At 42.3% G+C, this 21,334-nt stretch overlaps 3 protein-coding genes across 12 annotated transcripts in view; 1 reads left to right on the forward strand and 2 right to left on the reverse strand.

The window, feature by feature from the left end:
* Positions 1 to 21,334, reverse strand: part of XKRX (XK related X-linked) — a 95,638-nt gene that overhangs the window by 34,787 nt on the left and 39,517 nt on the right. The gene's annotated exons all lie outside the window — the stretch shown is intronic.
* TRMT2B (tRNA methyltransferase 2 homolog B) overlaps positions 1 to 21,334 on the reverse strand; it is a 106,412-nt gene that overhangs the window by 14,226 nt on the left and 70,852 nt on the right. The window lies entirely within an intron of this gene.
* ARL13A (ARF like GTPase 13A) overlaps positions 3,845 to 21,334 on the forward strand; it is a 22,224-nt gene continuing 4,734 nt past the window's right edge. For 2 of the 7 annotated variants that reach the window (XM_007110882.3, XM_024129468.2), the window contains exons 1-5: positions 3,845 to 4,044; positions 8,406 to 8,528; positions 15,077 to 15,149; positions 15,519 to 15,589; positions 20,552 to 20,801. In XM_007110882.3, coding sequence (XP_007110944.2) covers positions 15,091 to 15,149; positions 15,519 to 15,589; positions 20,552 to 20,801 — 380 coding nt within the window. In that variant the 5' untranslated portion in view covers positions 3,845 to 4,044; positions 8,406 to 8,528; positions 15,077 to 15,090. Of the gene's footprint in view, positions 4,045 to 8,405; positions 8,529 to 14,782; positions 15,150 to 15,518; positions 15,590 to 19,237; positions 19,756 to 20,551; positions 20,802 to 21,334 lie in introns of those variants that run through there. The other 5 variants (XM_024129469.2, XM_024129470.2, XM_024129471.2 and 2 more) reach the window with 5 other exon arrangements.

Raw genomic sequence — 21,334 nt, forward strand, 5'->3', positions numbered from 1 at the left:
CCACAGCGGGGAGGACCCTGCATCCCACAAAAAAAAAAAAAAAAAAAACATAAATCATGGGGAGGGGAGTAAAAATACAGAGATCTGGAATGCATCCAAACTTAAATTGTTGTCACATTAAATAGACTGTTGTAAATTGTTACATGTAAGCCCCATGGTAACCACAAAGCAGAAACTTATACACAAAAGATAAAGGACTACAGAAAATCATCAAATCACAAAGGAAGAGAGCAAGAGAAGAAGAAACAGAGGAACTACAAATCAGCCAAAATACAACGAACAAAATTGCAATAAGTACACACCTATCAAAAATTACTTTAAATGTAAGTGCACTAAAGTCTCCAATCAAAAGACATAAAGTAGCTGAATGTATTAAAAAAAAACCAAGACCCATATATATGCTGCCTACAACATACTGAAAATGAAGGGATGGAAAAATATATTCCATGCAAACGAAAACCAAAAGAAAGCTGGGACAGCTATACTTACATCAGACAATATAGACTTTAAGATAAAGACTGTAATAAGAGACAACGAAGGTCACTACATAATGATAAAAGGGTCAATCCAACAAGAAGATATAACATTTGTAACTATTTATGCACCCAACATAAGAGCATCTCAGCAGATAAGCAAATATTAACAGACCTAAAGTGAGAAACAGACAACAACACAACAATTTTAGGGGACTTTAATAATGCAGTTTCACCAATGGTTAGATCATCCAGACAGAAAATCAATAAGAAAACATTGGCCTTAAACAACACATTAGACCAGATGGGTTTAACAGACATGTATAGTACATTCCATTCAAAAGCAACAGAATAAACATTCTCCTCAAGCACACATGGAACACTCTCCAGGACAGATCATATGTTAGGCCATAAGTCTTAATAATTTTAAGAAGATTGAAATCATACCAAACATCTTTTCTAAACACAGTGGTATGAAATTAGAAATCAATTACAAGAAGAAAACCAGAAAATTCACAAATAGGTGGAGGTTAAGCAAAATGCTACTGAACAACCAATGAGTCAAAGAAGAAATCAAAAGAGAAATAAAAAAATATCTTGAGACAAATAAAAATGGAAATACAACATACCAAAACTTACAGAATACAGCAAAAATGTTCTAATACTGATTGCAGTGATAGATGCAAAACTCTTTGAATATACTAAAAACCACTGAATTGCACATTTTAAATGGAAGAATTGTATGGTTTGTGAATTATGTCTCAATAAAGCTGTTATTTTTTAAAATGCATAGAACTATACACACACATAAATGAGTGCATGTAAAACTGGTGAAATCTGAGTAAGGTTTGTGCATTTTTATCAGTGTCAGTTTCATAGTTCTAATATTGTACTATAGTTATACAAGCTATTATCATTAATAATAGGGAAAGCCAGGTGAAATGTACATAGGACCTCCTTGTACTGTGAATCTAGTTATTTCAAAATAAAAAGTAAAAATCCTGAATATACCATCAACAGACAAAGGGATAAAGAAGTTATACATGCACACAAACACACACACACACACACACACATACACACACAATGGGATATTATTCAGCCATAAAAAAATGAAAATTTTCCATTTGCAACAACATGGATGGACCTGGAAGGCATTATGCTTAGTGAAATAAATCAGACAGAGAAAGAAAAATACTATATCATCACTTACATGTGGAATCTAAAAAATAAAACTAGTGAATACAACAAAAAATAAATAGACTCAGAGATATAGAGAACAAACTAGTGGTTACCAGTGGGGACAGGGAAGGGGGAAGGGCAAGATATGGGTAGGGGATTAAGAGGTACAAACTACTATGTATAAAATAAATAAGCTACAAGGATATATTGTACAGCACAGGGAAAATAGTCAATATTTTATAATAACTATAAATGGAGTATAATCTAGAAAAATTCTGAATCATTATCTTGTACACCTGAAATTAATATATTATAAATCAACTATACCTCAATTTAAAAAATATAAACATTCATCTTGTTAAAAAAAATCCTGAACATGAATGTTTATTCTAGCTCCATTCACAACTGCCAAAAATTGGAAATAATCCAAATGTTCCTCAAAAGATAGAATAAATACACTGTGGTACATCCACACAATGGAATACTATTTAGCAATAAAGAGAAACCGACTATTTATATACATAACTATTTGGATGAATTTCAATGGCATGAAGTTGACGTAAAAAAGCCAGTTTTAATCATAAATGTATGATTCCATATATATAACATTCTCGAAATGACAAACTATAATAATAGAGAACAGACTATTAGTTGCCAGAGGTTAGTGGGGTGGGGGAGGTTGGGTAAGAGGTGAAACTATAAAGGGATAGCAACAGAGAGCTTTTGGGGGTGATGGAACTGTTCTGTACATAGATTGTGGTGGTGGATACATGAATCTGTGTGTCTTAAAACTGTATAGATGTGGGTTTTTAAAGTCTATTTTAAGGTATGATAATGTTGAAAAGAAAAGAGAAAGGAATAGAGGATAAACATGCAGATTAAATAAGATGATGGTTACTAGGGTGTTCACTTTATAGCAACTCTTTAAGCTAAGTTTTGTTTTGTGTAGTTTTCTGTATCTTTATTTTAACTAAAAAGTTGTTAAAAATAAAAATAACAGGGATGAAAGGGGAAATGGAAATAAACTGGGTCAGGGAAGGCTTCTTTTGAGGAGGTGACAGGAAGATGAGAGAATTGAGAGATGAGAACAAACCATGAAAATGAAGGGTGGGAGGAGAGTATTTGAGGCAGAGAACTGGAGGCAGGAGAGAAGGGGTAGGATAGAAGGAGGTCCTGATGCAAGAACATGCAGCTGTTCACAACCCAGCAATAGGAGGTGTGTGTGTGTGTAGATTTATTATAAGGAACTGGCTCATGCATTTATATAGTCTGGCAAGTCCCAAGATCTGCAGGGTGAACTGGCAAGCTAGAGATTCAGGAGAGCCGATTGTTTAGTTCCAGTATGAGTCCTAAGGCCTGAAGACCAGAAGAGTGGATGGTTGTAGTTCCAGTCCAAAGGCCAGTGGACTCAAGACCCAGGAAGAGCCGTTGTTTCACTTTGAGTCTGAAGGCAGGAAAGAAGTCAATGTCCCAACTCAAAGGCAGTCAGACTTCTGTCTGACTCCTTCCTCTCTTACTTGGGGGAGGGTCAGCCTTTTTGTTCTTAGTCCTGCCTCCAACTGACTGAATGAGATCAAATTAGGGAGAGCAATTTGCTTTACTCAGTCTATTTAAATGTTAATCTCACCCATAAACAACCTCACAGAAACACCCAGAATAATGTTTGGCCAAATATCTGGGCACCCCATGGCCCAGTCAAGTTGACACACAAAATTAACTTATTACAGCATGTGTATTACAAATGTATGAAACAACTTCAATGAAGGAGGTAGGGCAAGTGTGGTGACCCAACTGACTTTGGAAATAAGTGGAGTCTGTAACACTAAAGGCAAAAGAGACTGCACTACGGAAATCTGAATGAGGTATGTACTTTAGTTAATAATAATGTATCGATACTTGTTCTTTAATTTTAACAAATACTAGTGTGAGGTATTGTAAAAATTAACAAACAGAAACCTCAAATAAAATAGAGTCAAGAAGCCAGAAGGGGGAGCTCTCACAACCTACGACAATAGCAGCCCCCAACAGGAAGAAGAAAAACTTCCTCTTCTTGCCTGGCAAGAGCTCAGCCAATGAGAGACTACCACAACTCAGCCAATGAAAAGCCACTATACTTCGAACTCTCAATTCCTCCAATGGACTCTCTGCTTACTAGCCTTCCCAGCTTCCTCTTTGAACTCTCGCTAAGCGTTCTCGTCAGCTTGTGCTGGAGGGACTTGCCTGTGGCCCACCACAGTTGCAGACGCCAAATTACCATTCTTTGCTGATTCTGAGTAAATCCACTTTTACCTGAGAAGTAACTGGCAGTCTGCTAAAGGTCAACATTTTGGGGGCCCATACAGGGATCCAGAGGAGACCCCCAACGACTTTGAGGCTGGTGCACAGACAGGTACGGTAACTAAAAATCCCACTGAACGGTTTTTTATTGCTGACCCCGAGGTTTAAGGGTAAGTTTTTCTCCTGGATCCAAGCTTCTGCCCTCTTTGTGTTTTGAAGCTCTCCGGGTTTAATTTGGAATCTATTTTAACGGTTTATTCTTTCTGATTAAGGCCTTATTCTGTCTGTGAGTACTTCTTTGGCACTTCAGCCTGGTTTTTTGTTTTTTGTTTTCTTTTGTTTTGGAAATCAGGTTATTCCAACTGGAACTGTGGTAGCCTTCAGCTTGATTTCGTTTGGAACAGGAGCTGTTTCATTGGAACTGTGCTATTCAGCCTTCAGCTTGATTCCTTCAGGATTAGGCTGCCCATTAGAGCTGTGCTGAGCAGCCTTTAGCCTGGCTCCTTTGAGACTAGATTGTTCCCTTAGAACTGGCTGGTAGTAGGCCTGCAGGCTGTTTGAGCCTGTTTAGGCTGTTTGAAAATTACTATTTTACTCTAAAGAAAAACCTCTGAGAAATGGGATACCAATTATCTAAATACTTTGAGGGCACCCTTACCTACCGGGACCCTGGCTGATTTTATGTTTAAAAACACAGTCCTGGGCTTCCCTGGTGGCACAGTGGTTGAGAGTCCGCCTGCCAATGCAGGGGACACGGGTTCGTGCCCCAGTCCGGGAGGATCCCGCATGCTGCGGAGCGGCTGGGCCCGTGAGCCATGGCCGCTGAGCCTGTGCGTCCAGAGCCTGTGCTCTGCAACGGGAGAGGCCACAACAGTGAGAGGCCCGTGTACCGCAAAAAAAACCAAACCCAAACAAAAAAACCCCCGCAGTCCTGGGCTTCCCTGGTGGCGCAGTGGTTGAGAGTCCACCTGCCGATGCAGAGGACACGGGTTCGTGCCCCGGTCCGGGAGGATCCTGCATGCCGCGGAGCGGCTGGGCCCGTGAGCCGTGGCCTCTAAGCCTGTGCTCTGCAACGGGAGAGGCCACAACAGTGAGAGGCCCGCGTACCACACACACAAAAAAACCCCCCACAGTCCTGGGCTTCCCTGGTGGCGCAGTGGTTGAGAGTCCGCCTGCCGATGCAGGGGACACGGGTTCGTGCCCCAGTCCGGGAGGATGCCGCATGCCGCGGAGCGGCTGGGCCCGTGAGCCATGGCCGCTGAGCCTGCGCGTCCAGAGCCTGTGCTCCGCAACGGGAGAGGCCATAACAGTGAGAGGCCCGCGTACCGCAAAAAAAACCCGCAGTCCTTCCTCATGTACATTTCTAAGTAAATGGACCAGCCTAACCAAAGGCAATTTAGAACGTGAATGGTCATTATGGAGAACTACTGAAATCCCAAACTTACTTTTCTTAAGACCAAATTAACAACCACACCTGTAAAATTTCCAAAACTGAGTGGAATGCCTATTTCAATTATTTTGAGGCTTCCAAACATTATCAGGAGCCTAAAATTGCATCTCTGCAAAATAAGATTTTAAGATCCTCTGAGGCAAACAAAGAAAGACAGAATGGCTGCAGAAGCCTTATGTTCGTCTTCCCTGGCTTCTGCATCACAGATACTGCCTCCAGTGTCATCTTATTCCTTTCCCCTGGCTCTGCCTCCAGTGCCATCCTCCTCCTTCCCTTTTATGCCACCTATACCTCCTCTGTAACCCTCAGTTCCCCCATACTAATTCTCTCACCGAACTTTCCGTTTTCTCTGAAACTCTCCCCACTGCCATTTCCTCTGAACTTACCAGAATCTGTCTCTCTAAAATTAAGCCTTGTGAGGATCCAGAGACTAAACTCTTAATTTTTTTATATCCCCTGGACTAAAGTGGAACTGCAAAGTCATAGTCAAAGATTTTCCCAAAGTAATTGAAATCCTTACAGATATGCTGAGGAATTTAATATAGTCATTCAGTCTTATCAACTCTGACTTAAATCAGCTAGTTCATATGCTTGTCAGTGAAGGCCAGGCCCAGCTTTGGATGAAAATCACCAACTGGGGAAATCCTGAAAGGTGTCTAGAATTACAACTGGGAGACCAGCCCATTTACCAATCAAGCTCAGGCAATCGCTAAGTAACTTCATAGAGCAATTCATAGTGCTTTTCCAAAGCCTGTTTCTTGGAACAAAATTCAGGCTTGCACACAAAAACCTAATGAACCTGTTCATGACTATATGATCAACTTCAGAAATGTGTTTAAGGAAAATTCTAATCTTCCTTCAGATGTTGTTCTTCCTTGGTAGCTTTCAACTCTATTTTTATTAGTGGGCTGAACCAGGATTTTTCTCTTCTAGTAAAAAGGACCAGGATGGAATGGGAAACTTTGTCCACTCCAGATTTAGTTAATCTGGCAAACCAGCTCTCTTACACTCTAGATGAGTCACATAAAAGGAAAACTGCTAAAATTCTTAATCTTCAACTCCAGCAAATGGAGGCCCCTAAACAAAACCAAAACCCTCCTAGTTTCTGCTATTATTGCAAAGAGCCAGGATCTCAGAAAAGAGATTGTTACCAATTTAAGCACTTCACGTGCCTTCAGCCTTCTAACTTGTCTATCCAACATCCTCCCAATTCTCAATGACAGGATTCAAAGGAACTATAAGGGCTATTCCCAATCCCTCCCTCTTAATTATCTTGAAGAACATTTCTCCAGATTAAGGATAAATCTTTTCCAGCCCTGACACCAGAGCCACACTCTTGGTGCTCAACCCCACTACAATAAAATGGTCTCTACCTTGGAGCACTAAGACAGTTCAACTAGTAGGGATCCCTTAATGAACGTCAAGAGGTTCCTGTCTCTGAACCTATTCTCTTTTGTTTAGGCCCTTTGAGAGATACACACCCTTTTCTCCTTAGTTCCTCCACCCCTATCCATTTATTTCACTGAGTCTTCTTAGAGAAGTACCATCATGCCAGAATTTTTCTCTCCCAAAAGGAAGAAATAATTCTACAATTTGACAGTAGTCATCAAAGCAGTCAATCAGGTGACTTAAATGACCCTTTGACATCTTTTATTTGCTCTGTCTCTGATGGTACTACAGCTGATTCTGGAAACGTTGATCATTTGTCCCTATTGGATCAGCTACTACCCTCCTTGTGGGCAAAATCTCCAACTGATATTGGTAATTCAGTGTACATCCCACCAAGATCCAAATACCGCCCCCCCGAAACTTCTCCCCAGAATTAATCAACACCCTTAAGTAAAGAAGGCGTTCAAGGTAAAAAGCCCTTAATAGAAGATAACAAGGCTCAAGGCCTCATTATCCCTTGTACTAATCCCTGTAGTCCTCTGATTTTACCAGCAAGAAAACCTAAGGGCTGAGGGTGGAAGTTTTTCCAGGACCTCTGAGCATTAAACAAGACTGTTATCCTTCGACACCCTGTTATTCCTAACTTTCATATGCTACTAACATCCATTTCCAACAGAAGCAAACTCTTTACTATGATTGATTTATGCAGTGCATTCTAACCAATACCTTTTTGCCTTCATTTGGGAAGAGAAACAATTCACCTGCACAGTAACGCCTCAGGGTTTTACTGAGCGTCCTTATTTCTCACAAATCCTGAAGGCTGATATGGATGGTATAAAGTTCCTTTGGGGTTCTACTTTGTTGCAATATGTGGATGATTTGCTTCTTTGCCCTCCTTCTCAAGCCTCCTCACAGGAAAACAGCATCCTCTTGCTAAAGCTTTTAGCCTTAAAGTGACATAAGGTTGCCAAGGAAAAATTGCAGTTTTCCCAAACCCAGGTTCGATATTTAGGGCATCTGATACCAGAAAAAGGGCTATACTTGGATCCAGAAGGCTTCATGATGTCCTAAGTTTCTGAAAATCCAAAACTAAGCGCCAACTACAAGGTTCTCTCGGGCTAGGTGGATATTGCTGAAACTGGATTCCAGATTTCTCTTTTACAGCCAAATATCTGTATATTTTACTAAAGAACAACCCCAACACAATTTTATGGGAAGAACCAGACAAAATAGCCTTTAAGGCCTTAAAGGAGAGTCTGATGAACCCACACACCCTTGGGCATCCAATGATCAGATTCCCTTTTCCATTTTTATATATGAAAAGGAAGGTAATGCCTTTGGGGTATGCGCCCAAAAACATGGGGACCACCATTGATCCACAGGGTATTATAGCCAGCAACTGGACCCTGTGGCACAAGGACACCCCCCACCCCACACCTTGCCTTAGAGCCATTACTACCACTGCCTTTTTGGTTAAGGCCATCAAAAAGATTGTGGTGGGAATCCCTTTTAACCATTTTTGTACCTCATGCAGTAGAAGCCCTTCTGAATTCTCATCACACTCAACATTTCTCAGTCAGCCACCTCAACTCCTAAGAAGCCCTTTTGTTAACTTCCTCACATAACTCTTTTAGGTTGTAATAACCTTAACCCTGCGACTCCTCTCTCCTCCATCATCAGTGAAGTCCCTCACAACTGCTTAACACTGATGGATCACCTCCTGATGCCTCGTGATGATCTGCAGGAAAATCATTTGGGTAATGTTGACTTCTCATAGTTTGCTGATGGTTCTTTTTTAAAAGGTGATCATGGTAAATATTGTGCTGGGTATGCTATTGGAACTCCTTTTGATGTTGTTGAGGCAGCATCTTTACCTATGGCTACTTCAGCCCAACAGGGCTGTACTTCAGCCAAGTACAAAACTGCCAATATTTATACTGAGAGTAGACATGCTTTTGGAGAAGCTCATGATTTTGGAATGTTGTGGAAGCAACATGGCTTCCTAACTTCCAGTAGAAATAAAATTTAAAATGGCCCCTATGTTCAGGAATTATTGAATGTAATACTTTTACCTGCCACTTAAGCTATTATTAAAATTCCAGGGCATTCTAAACTTGACTCCCTGGAAGCTAAGGGAAATTACCGTGCTGACAGTTCCGCAGGGAATGCTGCCCTTAAAGGAACCAAAAGCAGTCAAACTTCTGTCACGGACCAAAGGGACATTTCCCCAAATGATAACTTAGAAAAACTGGCTGGAGAAGCCCAACAATTGGCCTCAGAAAAGAAAACACAAGATTGGAAATTCAACAACTCTTGGTTTGATAAAAAGCCAAAGCTCTGGTTCAGATCAAATAACAATTCAGTCTTACTGAAGACTCTAATATTCCTACTCCTAATCATTGTATATGCATTAAACCATTGGTCTACTGACAAAATTATAACTTTCATGAATCAATATTTGTGGGGAAACATTAACAAAGCTGCAAAAAATGCCTACCTCACTTGTCCCACTGGTCCAAAGTACAACCCAGGGAAGCCTGTTCTTACTGCTCCCAAGCATTTTAAACTGCCTTATAGACCATTCAAGGTCTGGCAATTGGATTTCATACAACTTCCTCCATCTCAGGGATGTAAATAAATACGTTCTGGTCATGGCCTGAATGTTTTCACACTGGACTGAAGCCTTCCCTTGCAGAGAGGCTACTGCCTCTTCTGTGGCTAAAGTCCTTTTGGAAAATATTATACCTACCTGGGGAAATCCTCTCAAACTTCGTAATGATCAAGGGACCCATTTTACTGGTCAGGTATTTTGACATCTGTGCTGTTTGGCCAGTTTTACAACAGTTTCACTGCACTTAGCACCTTCAATCCTCTGGTTTAGTCAAATGCACTAACAGCATTATTAAAACTCAATTGGCAAAATTTGTATGGGCCCTCCAAATAATAAGTTGGCCAAAAGCACTGCAGTTGATCCTTCTAAATCTTATATCCATCCCTTTTGGAACTCAAACGCTCACCCTTTGAGATAGTCACAGGTCACTCAATGCACTCGGCTCCTACCTCTTTTGCCCCACAACTGACAAAACGAGAAATACTCCAATATTGCAAAGGCCTAATCGCTTCTATTAAAAATAACCATGTTTTAGTAGAGCAATGTTTTCGCAGTGCGCTCTCAGGAGACAAAGACCTTAAGCACCCTCGCAGCCTGGAGATTTCATCTACTGGGAAAGACACCTCCAGGACTTCCCTGGTGGCGCAGTGGTTAAGAATCCACCTGCCAATGCAGGGGACACGGGTTCGAGCCCTGTTCCAGGCAGATCCCACATGCTGCAGAGCAACTAAGCCTGCGAGCCACAACCACTGAGCCCACGTGCTGCAACTACTGAAGCCCGCACGCCTAGAGCCCATGCTCTGCAACAAGAGAAGCCACCGCAATGAGAGGCCTGCACACTGCAACGAAGAGTAGACCCCGCTCACCGCAAGCAGAGAAAGCCCGTGCGCAGCAACAAAGACGCAACACAGCCAAAAATAAATAAATAAATTTTTAAAAAAATTATAAAAAGAAAAGACACCTCCAGAAGGACTCTCTTCAACCTCACTGTAAAGGCCCCTATCAGGTACTGCTAACCAACCCTTGTGCCATCAAACTCCAGGGAACAGACTCTTTGATTCACATGACACGTGTAAAGAAAGCACCGCACCCTGAGTGGACCTGCACATCATCTGGTGACCTGAAAGTAAACAGTTCCCAGAATTGAAGCAGACAACATCTGATGAGACAGCTTTCCCAAGATATCTAGGACAGGCTTGTCAGAAGTTTGTCTGCCAATCCTTTGATGATGATATAACATGTCATATGATCTCCAATGCCTATGATCTTGATGATATATGGACTTTAGATAAAAAGTGACTCAGTGGGCTTCACTGGTGGCGCAGTGGTTGAGAGTCCGCCTGCCGATGCAGGGGACACAGGTTCGTGCCCCGGTCCGGGAAGATCCCACATGCCGCGGAGCGGCCAGGCCCGTGAGCCATGGCTGCTGAGCCTGCGCATCCGGAGCCTGTGCTCCGCAACGGGAGAGGCCACAACAGTGAGAGGCCCGTGTACCACACACACAAAAAAAAGTGCCTCAGAGTTGTCCCTCCTACCCTCGTTACTCAAATGTGACCGCAATAAGTTTCCAATATGTGCACTTTCCCTGCATTGTGGGACACTACACCCAGGAAAGGTCCCTTCTGGCACTGAGGGACAAAAAGCCACTGAAACCAGAAAACCTGACTCTTAACCAGTGATGCTTTCAGAGAAAGATCATGATCAAAAGGAGGAAATGTAAAAATTAATAAACAAAAACCACAATTAAAATAGTCAAGAGGCTAGAAGGGGGAGGTCTCACACCCTATGACAACAGCAGAGCCCAACAGGAAGACTTCCTTTTCTTGCCTGGCAAGAGTTCAGCCAATGAGAAACTGTCACAACTCAGCCAATGAAAAGCCACTATATTTCGAACTCTCAATTCCTCCAATGGACTCTTTGTTTAGTATAGCCCACCCAACTTCCTTTTCTCCTCCTTGCTGTGAGGGGTACTTATGTTTGGTTTGTCATGGTTGCAGACCCCAAATTGTAATTCTTTGTTGATCCCGAATAAACCCATTTTTGCTGGAGAAATAACCGGCAGTCTATGTGATTCAGGTCAACACTTAATAAAAGGGGAAAACGTGTACAAGGTATATGGGAACTCTCTGTACTATCTTTGTAATTTTTCTGTATGTCTAAAACTGTTCTAAAAAATAAAGTTTCTTTTAAGTTAAAAAAAAAAAAAAAAAGAAGAAGTACAATACAGTTTGTCCAGAAAAGATGGAAAGGCCCAGAGCTGAGGCAGTTTCTCTGGTCTCTGAAATCTCACTCACACAGCCTGTGAGACCTTTAACTTAATACACAGACTCTGAAACCAGACTGCCTGGGTTTGAATTCTGGGCTTTACCACTAACTAGCTGGGTAAACTTGGGCAAATTACTCAACCTCTTTGTGAACCTCACCTCTCTCTTTTTTTAAAATTTAATTTTATTTATTTTTTTATATAGTATGTTCTTATTATCTATTTTATACATATTAGTGTATATATATCAATTCCAATCTCCCAATTCATCCCACCACCACCCGCCCCACTTTCCCCTCTTGGTGTCAATACGTTTGTTCTCTACATCTGTGTCTCTATTTCTGCCTTGCAAACCGGTTCATCTGTACCATTTTTCTAGATTCCACATATATGCATTAATATACTGAATCTCATCTCTTACAAAGAATGATAGCCCCTACTTTTTGTTATAATAAGGATTAGGTGAGTTTAATATGTATAAAGTGCTTAAAAGAGTGCTGGCACATAGTTCTATATAAATACTCTGTAAACTTAAAAAAAAAAAACATGATGGCCAGAAGTTCATTTAGTGGGCTTCCCTGGTGGTGCAGTGGTTAAGAATCCGCCTGCCAATGCAGGGGACATGGGTTCGAGCCCTGGTCCGGGAAGATCCCACATGCCGCAGAGCAACTAAGCCCGTGTGCCACAACTACTGAGCCTGCACTCTAGAGCCTGTGAGCCACAACTACTGAAGCCTGCACGCCTACAACCCGTGCTCTGCAACAAGAGAAGCCACCACAATGAGAAGCCCATGCACTGCAACGAGGGGTAGCCCCTGCTCACTGCAACTAGAGAAAGCCCGCGTGCAGCAGTGAAGACTCAACACAGCCAAAAAAAAGTTCATTTAGTAATTAGCTTTAATCAGACAAGGTAGGGAGATGTGGGTTTGGCTGCTATGAACCAGTCAGTGATTACCATGGATATGCCAGAACCTTGACAGCCACTGTTAGGACATGGACTTACTCTTCATAAGGGGGCAACTAAGTTGTGTTACTCTGGCAAGAAGGCTAGAAAGCTCAATACACCTTCCTATTACCCTACCCATCTTATGTCTTTCACCCAAAAAGAACCAACTTCTAATCAGATACATAATTAACCACCTCAAGGTAAGCAAAATATATCATCTCCATTCTGTAGATAAGAAATCTGAAAATGGTAGGTTTAATTTAGGTGATTTCATTCCAGAGTACCCAGGAGAGGTGCTAGAAATGAAAGGACCCGGCAATCCCTAGTCCAATTAATTTTCCTTCTCGGTTATCCTACTTATCCTTTTTTTTTCACATCTTTATTGGAGTATAATTGCTTTACAGTGGTGTGTTAGTTTCTGCTGTATAACAAAGTGAATCAGCTATACATATACATATATCCCCATATCTCTTCCCTCTTGCGTCTCCCTCCCACCCTCCCTATCCCACCCCTCTAGGTGGTCACAAAGCACCGAGCTGATCTCCCTGTGCTATGCGGCTGCTTCCCACTAGCTATCTGTTTTACATTTGGTAGTGTATATATGTCCATGCCACTCTCTCACTTGGTATTTGTTTTTCTCTTTCTGACTTACTTCACTCTGTAAGACAGACTCTAGGTCCATCCACCTCACTACAAATGACTCAATTTCATTTCTTTTTATGGCTAGTATTGCATTGTATATATGTGCCACATCTTCTTTATCCATTCACTGTCGATGGACACTTAGGTTGCTTCCATGGCCTGGCTAAACAGAGCTGCAATGAACATTGTGGTACATGATCCTTCTTTAAGATATGTTCTTAATGAAGAATTTGTGTGATGCCAGTTTGACCTTTTTTAGTGGTACTAACAAATACAGACTTCCTGAGATCAAGTTAGGAAGCTCTGCTAATTATCAGGAAGTAGACATGAAGCTGCTACTTCTTGTCTCAAAGGGAGATGGCTATCATGGAACCCAGACAATCAGACTCTGGTGTTTCAGGCTCCAGGTCTTATCAGCTTCATGAGCAAAGCTGAAGTAAGGCTGGTTTTGATCACAGGCCACATATAAGGTTTCCCTTTCATCTGGCATAAGCCAGAGCTATTCTCCAGGAGGTCCTTATGGGAATCTAAATGATTTTCTAGGGAATGAACTATGCTCTAAGACATGCTATGAAATGTGAGTCCCTATTTGGGGACGGCAATTCTCTAAAACAATGGGTGACTCTGCAGAACCCTGCTAAGTTATTCATTGATAAGCTGGCACATACACTGTGCTCATCAGATAGCTAAGAAAAGCCCATATGAGTATCAGCCTAAGTACTTTGTTAACCCAACCAGAGCTTCCCCCAGCTCTGGGCCCCAATGTAATTAGTCATTAGGAAAATATAAATCAAAACTACAATTAGATACCACTTCACATCCACTAGTATGGCTATAAAAAAAATACAACAATGAGAGTTGGCGAGGATGTGGAGAAATTCGAACCATCCTGCCTTGTTGGTAGGAATGTAAAATGTAGAAATAATCTGACACTTCCTAAAAAGGTTAAACAGAGAGTTATCATATGACCCAGCAATTACACTCTTAGGTATATACCCAAGAGAACTGAAAACATATGTCCTCACAAAACTTGTACACACATGTATATAGCAGGATTATTCATAAGAGTCAAAAAGTAAATACAATCCAAATGTCCATCAACTGATGAATGGATAAACAAAAGGTGGTATATCCATACAATGGAATATTATTCAGCCATAAAAAGTAATGAAATCCTAATACATGCTACAACATGGATTAACTGTGAAGTGACTGTTTAAATTACCCTTTCTACTTAGGCAATCACTTCCAAATACGGCTGTACTTTGATATTACCTGGGGAGCTTATGCTGCTCCCTGAGATCTTTGAGAGTAGGGTACCTGGACTGATGTTTGAAATCAATTAGAGTAGATGATCTCTAAAATCCCTTATAGCACTAGGAATGGTATGAAAGCTATGATAGTGGGTCACCAACACCCACATTTTTGAAGCAGAGGCAGTAAGAGAACCAAGCCCAATGAATAGCTGTTAATTAGAACAGGTCTTCCAATTGAACTCTAAGCTGGTTCTTCTCCAAGGCATCTCTCCACCCCACCCGCACCCCCAAGGTTGCATGAAAATATTCATAACAGGAATGAACTATGGCTGAAGGGATAGGTCACACCTGATGCCATCATGCCTATGTGGGTTGCTTTAATAAGAGATCACCCCATTTTGCCACTAGAGTTGACGATAACCAGTCCCTCCCTCTATGACATAGACAAGGTTGGATAGAATGAAGTAATGGACTTCTGACAGTCCCAGGCTTTGTGTTTATCAGTACCTGTGTACTCATAAGCTGATTTAGGTTCAGAGTTAATAATGGGGCTGATTTCTTGTTTACTTGTTTCCCTTTATATTAAAGAACTAAGCTGAATCATGTTCCGGATACTGACCTCCTGCTGGCCTCGCGTAAAGGCAACTGAAGAGACACTAAGGTAATACTGTAATTATTTCTCTAGACCTGTTCCACCATTTCCTCCAATGTACCTGCCCACAGTCCCTCAAAGGACAAATCTTTATGATATATATTATTAGGGGAAGTGACTAAGTAGTGTCTACAAGATTAGGGACAGGGTTGGGGGAGGATGGCCAATTCTACAAGGCAAGTGAATCAGGGAAGAAAAGCATCCTTGGAGGCTTTGGGGAGGGGTCCCCACACCACCTTCTACCACCTGGCTGTGCCTTTTATGACTGCATTAGGACCACTGCAGGCAGAGTCCCAAACACCAAGGAAGAGTATAATTCTTTCTTTAGTCTAAGAACTAACAGTACTTTTAAGGCTTTGGCTCATTTTCCATTTCTAGGAATGTGACCATCATTATCATTGGACTGGACAACTCAGGCAAAACTGTTCTTGTGAAGGCGTTCCAGAGACGTAAGGAATTGAGAGTATTAGATCCTGGTTTAGGTCTCCCATGGGTCCCAGCGACCAATGAAACAATCATTCCTTCCTAGCCTTACTTCATGACCCTTGAGTTTCCTCTTTTGAAGGTGAACACTTCCTAACACACACACACACACACACACACACACACACACACACACACACTCTCTCACTCTGTCTGTCTGTCTGTCTGTCTCTCTCTCTCTCTCTCTCTGCTCTCCTCGGGTGTTATCAGCCTGTTTATGTAATGTCTGTCACCTGCTCCCTTTATAAGATATCCTAATTGAAGGTCTTCTCACAATGTCAGTATGAATGAACTCAGACTATGTAAAGCACCACAGTCGATTAGGAAGGATAGCATGTTTGAAAGTGTCTAGTTTCAGAGCTCAATTAAAGTGGAATTTGGTCTAGATAAGAGAGACAAGTGGGGGATGATGAAGAAGTTCAATAACGTGAAACTCTTTGTGACAGTTCATATAGAGGGTTGGAGCTCGAGAAATGGTGTCAGTTCAGAGAGGTGCAAGTTTAATACCAAATCTCCAGTTCAATACCTTGACATTTCAAGAAGCCGTTACGCAGAATTTCAGGGAGCTACTTTTCCGGTTGTGAAGACACAGCTAACTGCTAGCCAGTCAAAGAGCCCGGCACAGTGGTTGGCATAGGATGCCCTCCACTGATTTTTATTAAATAAAAGAAGGGTTATGATGAGGTGGTTGTTTCATATAGGCTGGCAGCAATCTACAATGTAGAGGAAAGGGCTAACTTGACTCCTCTGCCTCTGGCCTACTTGAAGCCAGCATCAATTTAGTTGAAATACAGCAACAGCCTGCTGGCTGATCTTGCCATCTGTAGTTGTCTCCCCAGTATTCAGTCCACACAGCTGCCCGAAGGACTTAATGCAAACATCTCATCATGACCCAACCCTGCATGAAACCACTCAATGCCTCCCAGTTGTCATCAAAATAAAACTTAAGTTCCTCAGCTGCACACAAGGAAGGCCCTCCATGATTTGGTCCCTGATTTCTCCAGCTTCATTTCCCATGCTCTGCACATAGGCCCCCTGATGGAGCCAAAACAAATGACTTGCCATTCATCTGCCACTATACCATTCTAGTTCACATGCCCACGCTTTCTGTACATGCTCTCCTGCTACCTAGCATTTCATCCCCTCCATCATCTACCTGCTTAATCAAATGCCTCAAGACACAGCCTAAGCTTGACCTCAGGAAAGCCATCCCTAATGCCCAGCGCCTCCTTCTTCAGCTCCTACTCTATTCTGTGCCTCCCTCCATCATGCACTTATCACAACGTCATTGCACAACTGCAAGTCCATCCCCTACACTGCGAGCCCTTGAGGAAAAATAATGGATTTTTTCAGCTCTGTATCTTCAGTCTCTGTACTTTTAGTATGTTCAGGTAGTTACTCATTCACTTGTGGAATGAATGTTCTCCCTCATTCCACCATTCTCCTCAGGCTACATGTTGCCTCATTCCAACCTCTCTTCCCCTCCCCCCACCCTCGGAGTGGCAGCCCCAAGCACATTTTAGCCAATGGTTCAGCCTGGTATCCCACCTTATGGGCAGCAGACTTGACTCTGCCTCTCCCGATTCTCTGATTGGCAGTAAGCAGCAGCAAAAAAATCAAGGAGCCAGAGTAAATCACAAGATTACTGATAAAAGTGGGGATAATTTTTAGAGCCCAACTCAGCCCCACCCCTAGATTCCCATCCAGTCTGGGTGGGACCTGGGAATCTATATTTTAAGAACTCCCCAGGCCTTTCAATTGGCCAGTCATCTTTGGGAAGCACTCATCTGTAATTAGCCCTATGCTATTTTGCCTATGAGAATAGCATCTGCTTTCCATTCTAATTCATAGAGGACAGAGCCTGGAGTCTATTTAATTTGTTACTGTATAACTTGCCTTGTGCTTGGTGAATAACTTGGGGCTGATTCATAAACCAATAGGTTTATGGTTGTGACTTCATTCACGGAGACATTTTTAATGGCTAAGAAGCAAAGTACCACTGATGTCACATTCTAAAGAACATCTCAGGTCACCTCTGTCCGTGCAGGACTGCCAGAGTCAATCTAGTAGGTTCCTCTGTACCCAATGCAATAGCTTGCCCCCCCACCAGCTCCTGCAAATGTTATGATTGCCATAAACAGATAATAGCCTAGGGAGGAAGTTCCAATCTACAAGTAGTAACTTGTGTGAATATCTGAAGACACCAGCTATAAAATATTTTGGGACATAAGCCGTTATCATTAACAACATCATTCACTATAACTGTTTTGTCTGGCATGGTCATATGGGGCAAGGAACCCAAGCATGAGCACAAGCAGGTGCCCTAAATGAGGGCGTTTAAAGCAGTTTCTCTCAAACCCGGCTATACATTTCAATCATCTGGGGAGCTTTAAAAGAAAATGCTGCCTGAGCCCCGCCCCAGATCTATGGCATCAAACTCTCAGAGAATGAGGCCTAATGTCATAGGTTTTAAAAGCTCCACAGGTGATCCTGGAGCATAGTGAGTACTGAGAGCCAAAAATCAGAATCACCTGAAGAGCTTTCACACCAACTGATCTGGGACCTGAAGGTTCAGATATTTTGGCCTGGAGAAGGCCCAGGGAATCAAAATCTTAACAAGCGCACCAGATGATGCTGAGACACAACAGGCATGAATTTTACTGCTCTTTAAGGCAATGGGTCTCAAAATGTAAGGTGCAGAAGAATCACCTGGGGATTTTGTTAAATGTAGGAGTTTGCTAAACATACAGATGCTTGGGTCCCAAGCCTAGAGATTCTGATTCATTTGGTACAGAGTAGGACTTAACAATCACCCACATGTAACTCTAAAGCAGACAGTCCCCAAACTATGCTTTATGCAACACTCTGCTAGGGATATAGATATGGATTCATCTCAGTACCTGTCCTCAGAGTGTTTATAAATTAATAGAGGAAATAAGAGAAATGTAAATTTTCAGGGGACAACTTCTGGTGGCATCTAGAGTTTGCCAACAATACACTGAATTATTGAAGAAATGGTAAGGTTTCAAGTAAAAAGAAAAAAAACGGGGAAAGATAACATAAAGCTTGCACTGATACAGAAAACAAAATTTTAAAATTACCTTTAGAGTTTTAACCTATTCACTTTTTTTTTTTTTTTTCTGTACGCGGGCCTCTCACTGTTGTGGCCTCTCCCGTTGTGGAGCACAGGCTCCAGACGCGCAGGCTCAGCGGCCATGGCTCACGGGCCCAGCCGCTCCGCGGCACGTGGGATCCTCCCGGACCGGGGCACGAACCCGTGTCCCCTGCATCGGCAGGGGGACTCTCAACCACTGCGCCACCAGGGAAACCCTCACTTATTATTTTTAAGTAGTCTAATACAGACATAACAATTCATCAAAGCTGTGACTGAAAATTATATGTTCTGTGAAAGCTATAATTAAAAATAAATCATTGACTAACATAAAAATAGAAGAGGACATTATGAGATGACATTAAAATGTAATAATATGTACATATACACACATGTAGAGAGACGTGTATACATGTAAATGTGTGTATAATCATACATTTCCGAAGATCTGAAAGCATCCTATTAACTTCTCAGCTAAACGACTTATTCTGGCAACCCTATGAAAAATGTTCCAGGTAGATTTGAAACTATAAATAAGAAGCTACTGATTCTGGTCTTAGAACTCCTAGGTATGAGTGTAGAGAATCTATAAAATCATTTTGCTACTAATATGGGCAGAGAGCTGGGCCAGAACTGTCAGTTCAACAGACTGGAATGTGTCTATGGACTGTCATGCTGAACCACATTTCTCTGGGGGCTGAGTGAAGGGTGGAATGCCCTGTGGGATTGTATGGTCTGGCCATAGCCTTAAAAGGGCAAAGGTATCTGAGTTTGGCATGGTTTCTCGGAGGAGATAGAAGGAAGAGGACTTCATACGCTCATCCACAGTAACAGGCACCATAAACATTTACTGAACACCTACTGTGCGTAAGGGAATGCAGAGCCCCTCCCTCACAGAGCTTAGATTTTAGCTGGGGAGGCAGGACATGCACAGAATGAGGTGAAGGACCAGTTTAACAGATCACGCGTTCAACAAGAGAGAGAGAAGTGAGAGCTGGACTGGTCAGAGAAGCTTCTAAAGTAAGTGGTACTTGAGCTGGGCCTTGAAGAAAGGATGCGAGAGAAGAGCGTCCTGTTAGTTCATTCATTCATTCATTCACTCATCAAATTCATTCAACAAATGTTTATTGAGCACCTGTGTGCCAACCTCTGTGCTTGGCATTATGTATATAACAGTAAGTAAAACTGAAGGGGTTCCTATCCTGTTGCAGTTTATAACCCAGATAAATAAATCATAGAATTTATAACACTGTAATATGTGCTGTGATAGTGGTAAGCCCAGAAGAAAGTGGGGGATGGTGGTGTGAGTTAGAGAAAACTTTCTAGAAGGAACAAGATCTAAATTGATATTTAAAAAACAAAATAGGTGTTAACGAAGCAGAGGGTAGTGGAAGAGTGTTCTAACCAGCAGGAATAGCATCTTGTGAAGGCCCAGAGCAAGAAAGAGCATGACATTCATGTGGAGTGGGGGGTAGAGAGGCACATGAGTCAAGAAGCATAGGGAGGAAGAGACTGGGTACCAGGGACCCTGGACACCAGTCAGGGAAGAGATAGATCTGGCAGGTTAGGAGGCAAAGGAGTCTGTATTCTATCTTCGGAGCAGTGGGTACTCACGGAAGGTTACTGAGCCAGGAGAGGGTAGCATGAGCACAGTGCGGTTTAGGGGGATGGATTGGCGAGCATGAGCCCGATGGCAAGATACATTCGTAGGATTCCTCAGGGCAGGCTCTAGTCAAAGTTCGGATCATAGTTTAACAAATTCATCTAACTATAGCCCCGTTTTGTTGTTGCTTCTCCTCTCTTCCCCTATGCGTAGTACTCCCCAGGAGTATGGGCGGTTGTACGCAACCTGAACTGACCACACTCCTGCTGGATGATTATGAAGTTTCCATCTACGACCTGAATGGAGACAGGAAGGGCCGAGAAATCTGGCCAAACTACTACGCGCAGGCACATGGACTTGTTTTTGTCCTGGATTCCAGTGACGTAAGGCGCATGCAGGAAGTGAAGGTCATCTTACCACGCCTGCTGTCTGATGAAAGGGTGGCCGGGAAACCCATCCTACTGTAAGAGTCTGCCTTTGTGTCCAATTACCCCTTCCCATTTTGTGCCTTTAGAAGAGAAGTAGACAGAGGAAGGGTTAAGTGGTCCCTGTGTCACATCCAGTTAGACCTCCTCTCCTCTTTGGCTGAGGGGGAGTGGCCCAGTCCTCTGGGGGCTGTTTTCAAGAGCCACTTTCTACCAGGCACTGCCATGGGGGAACCTGTTACCTAACTGTGCAAAGGTAATTTTGAAGGCAAGCATCAGAGGGAAATGGAGAGTAATATCTGGATCTTCCACTGCACCCCCTGCCCCAACCCATCCCTAGACTCTTCCTGAAGACTGCCTTCCTAAATTTGCTTTTTTCTGGCTTTGGTCTTTAACCCTGAGACGATGGCAGAAAACCCCTATTTTGTGTTTTTGGTTTTGTTTTTTTTTTTTTTTTTTACATCTTTGTTGGAGTATAATTGCTTTACAATGGTGTGTTAGTTTCTGCTTTATAAAAAAGTGAATCAGTTATACATATACATATGTTCCCATATCTCTTCCTTCTTGCGTC

This window comes from Physeter macrocephalus, chromosome 21 (genome assembly GCF_002837175.3).
Source record: "Physeter macrocephalus isolate SW-GA chromosome 21, ASM283717v5, whole genome shotgun sequence".
Classification (NCBI taxonomy): domain Eukaryota; kingdom Metazoa; phylum Chordata; class Mammalia; order Artiodactyla; family Physeteridae; genus Physeter; species Physeter macrocephalus.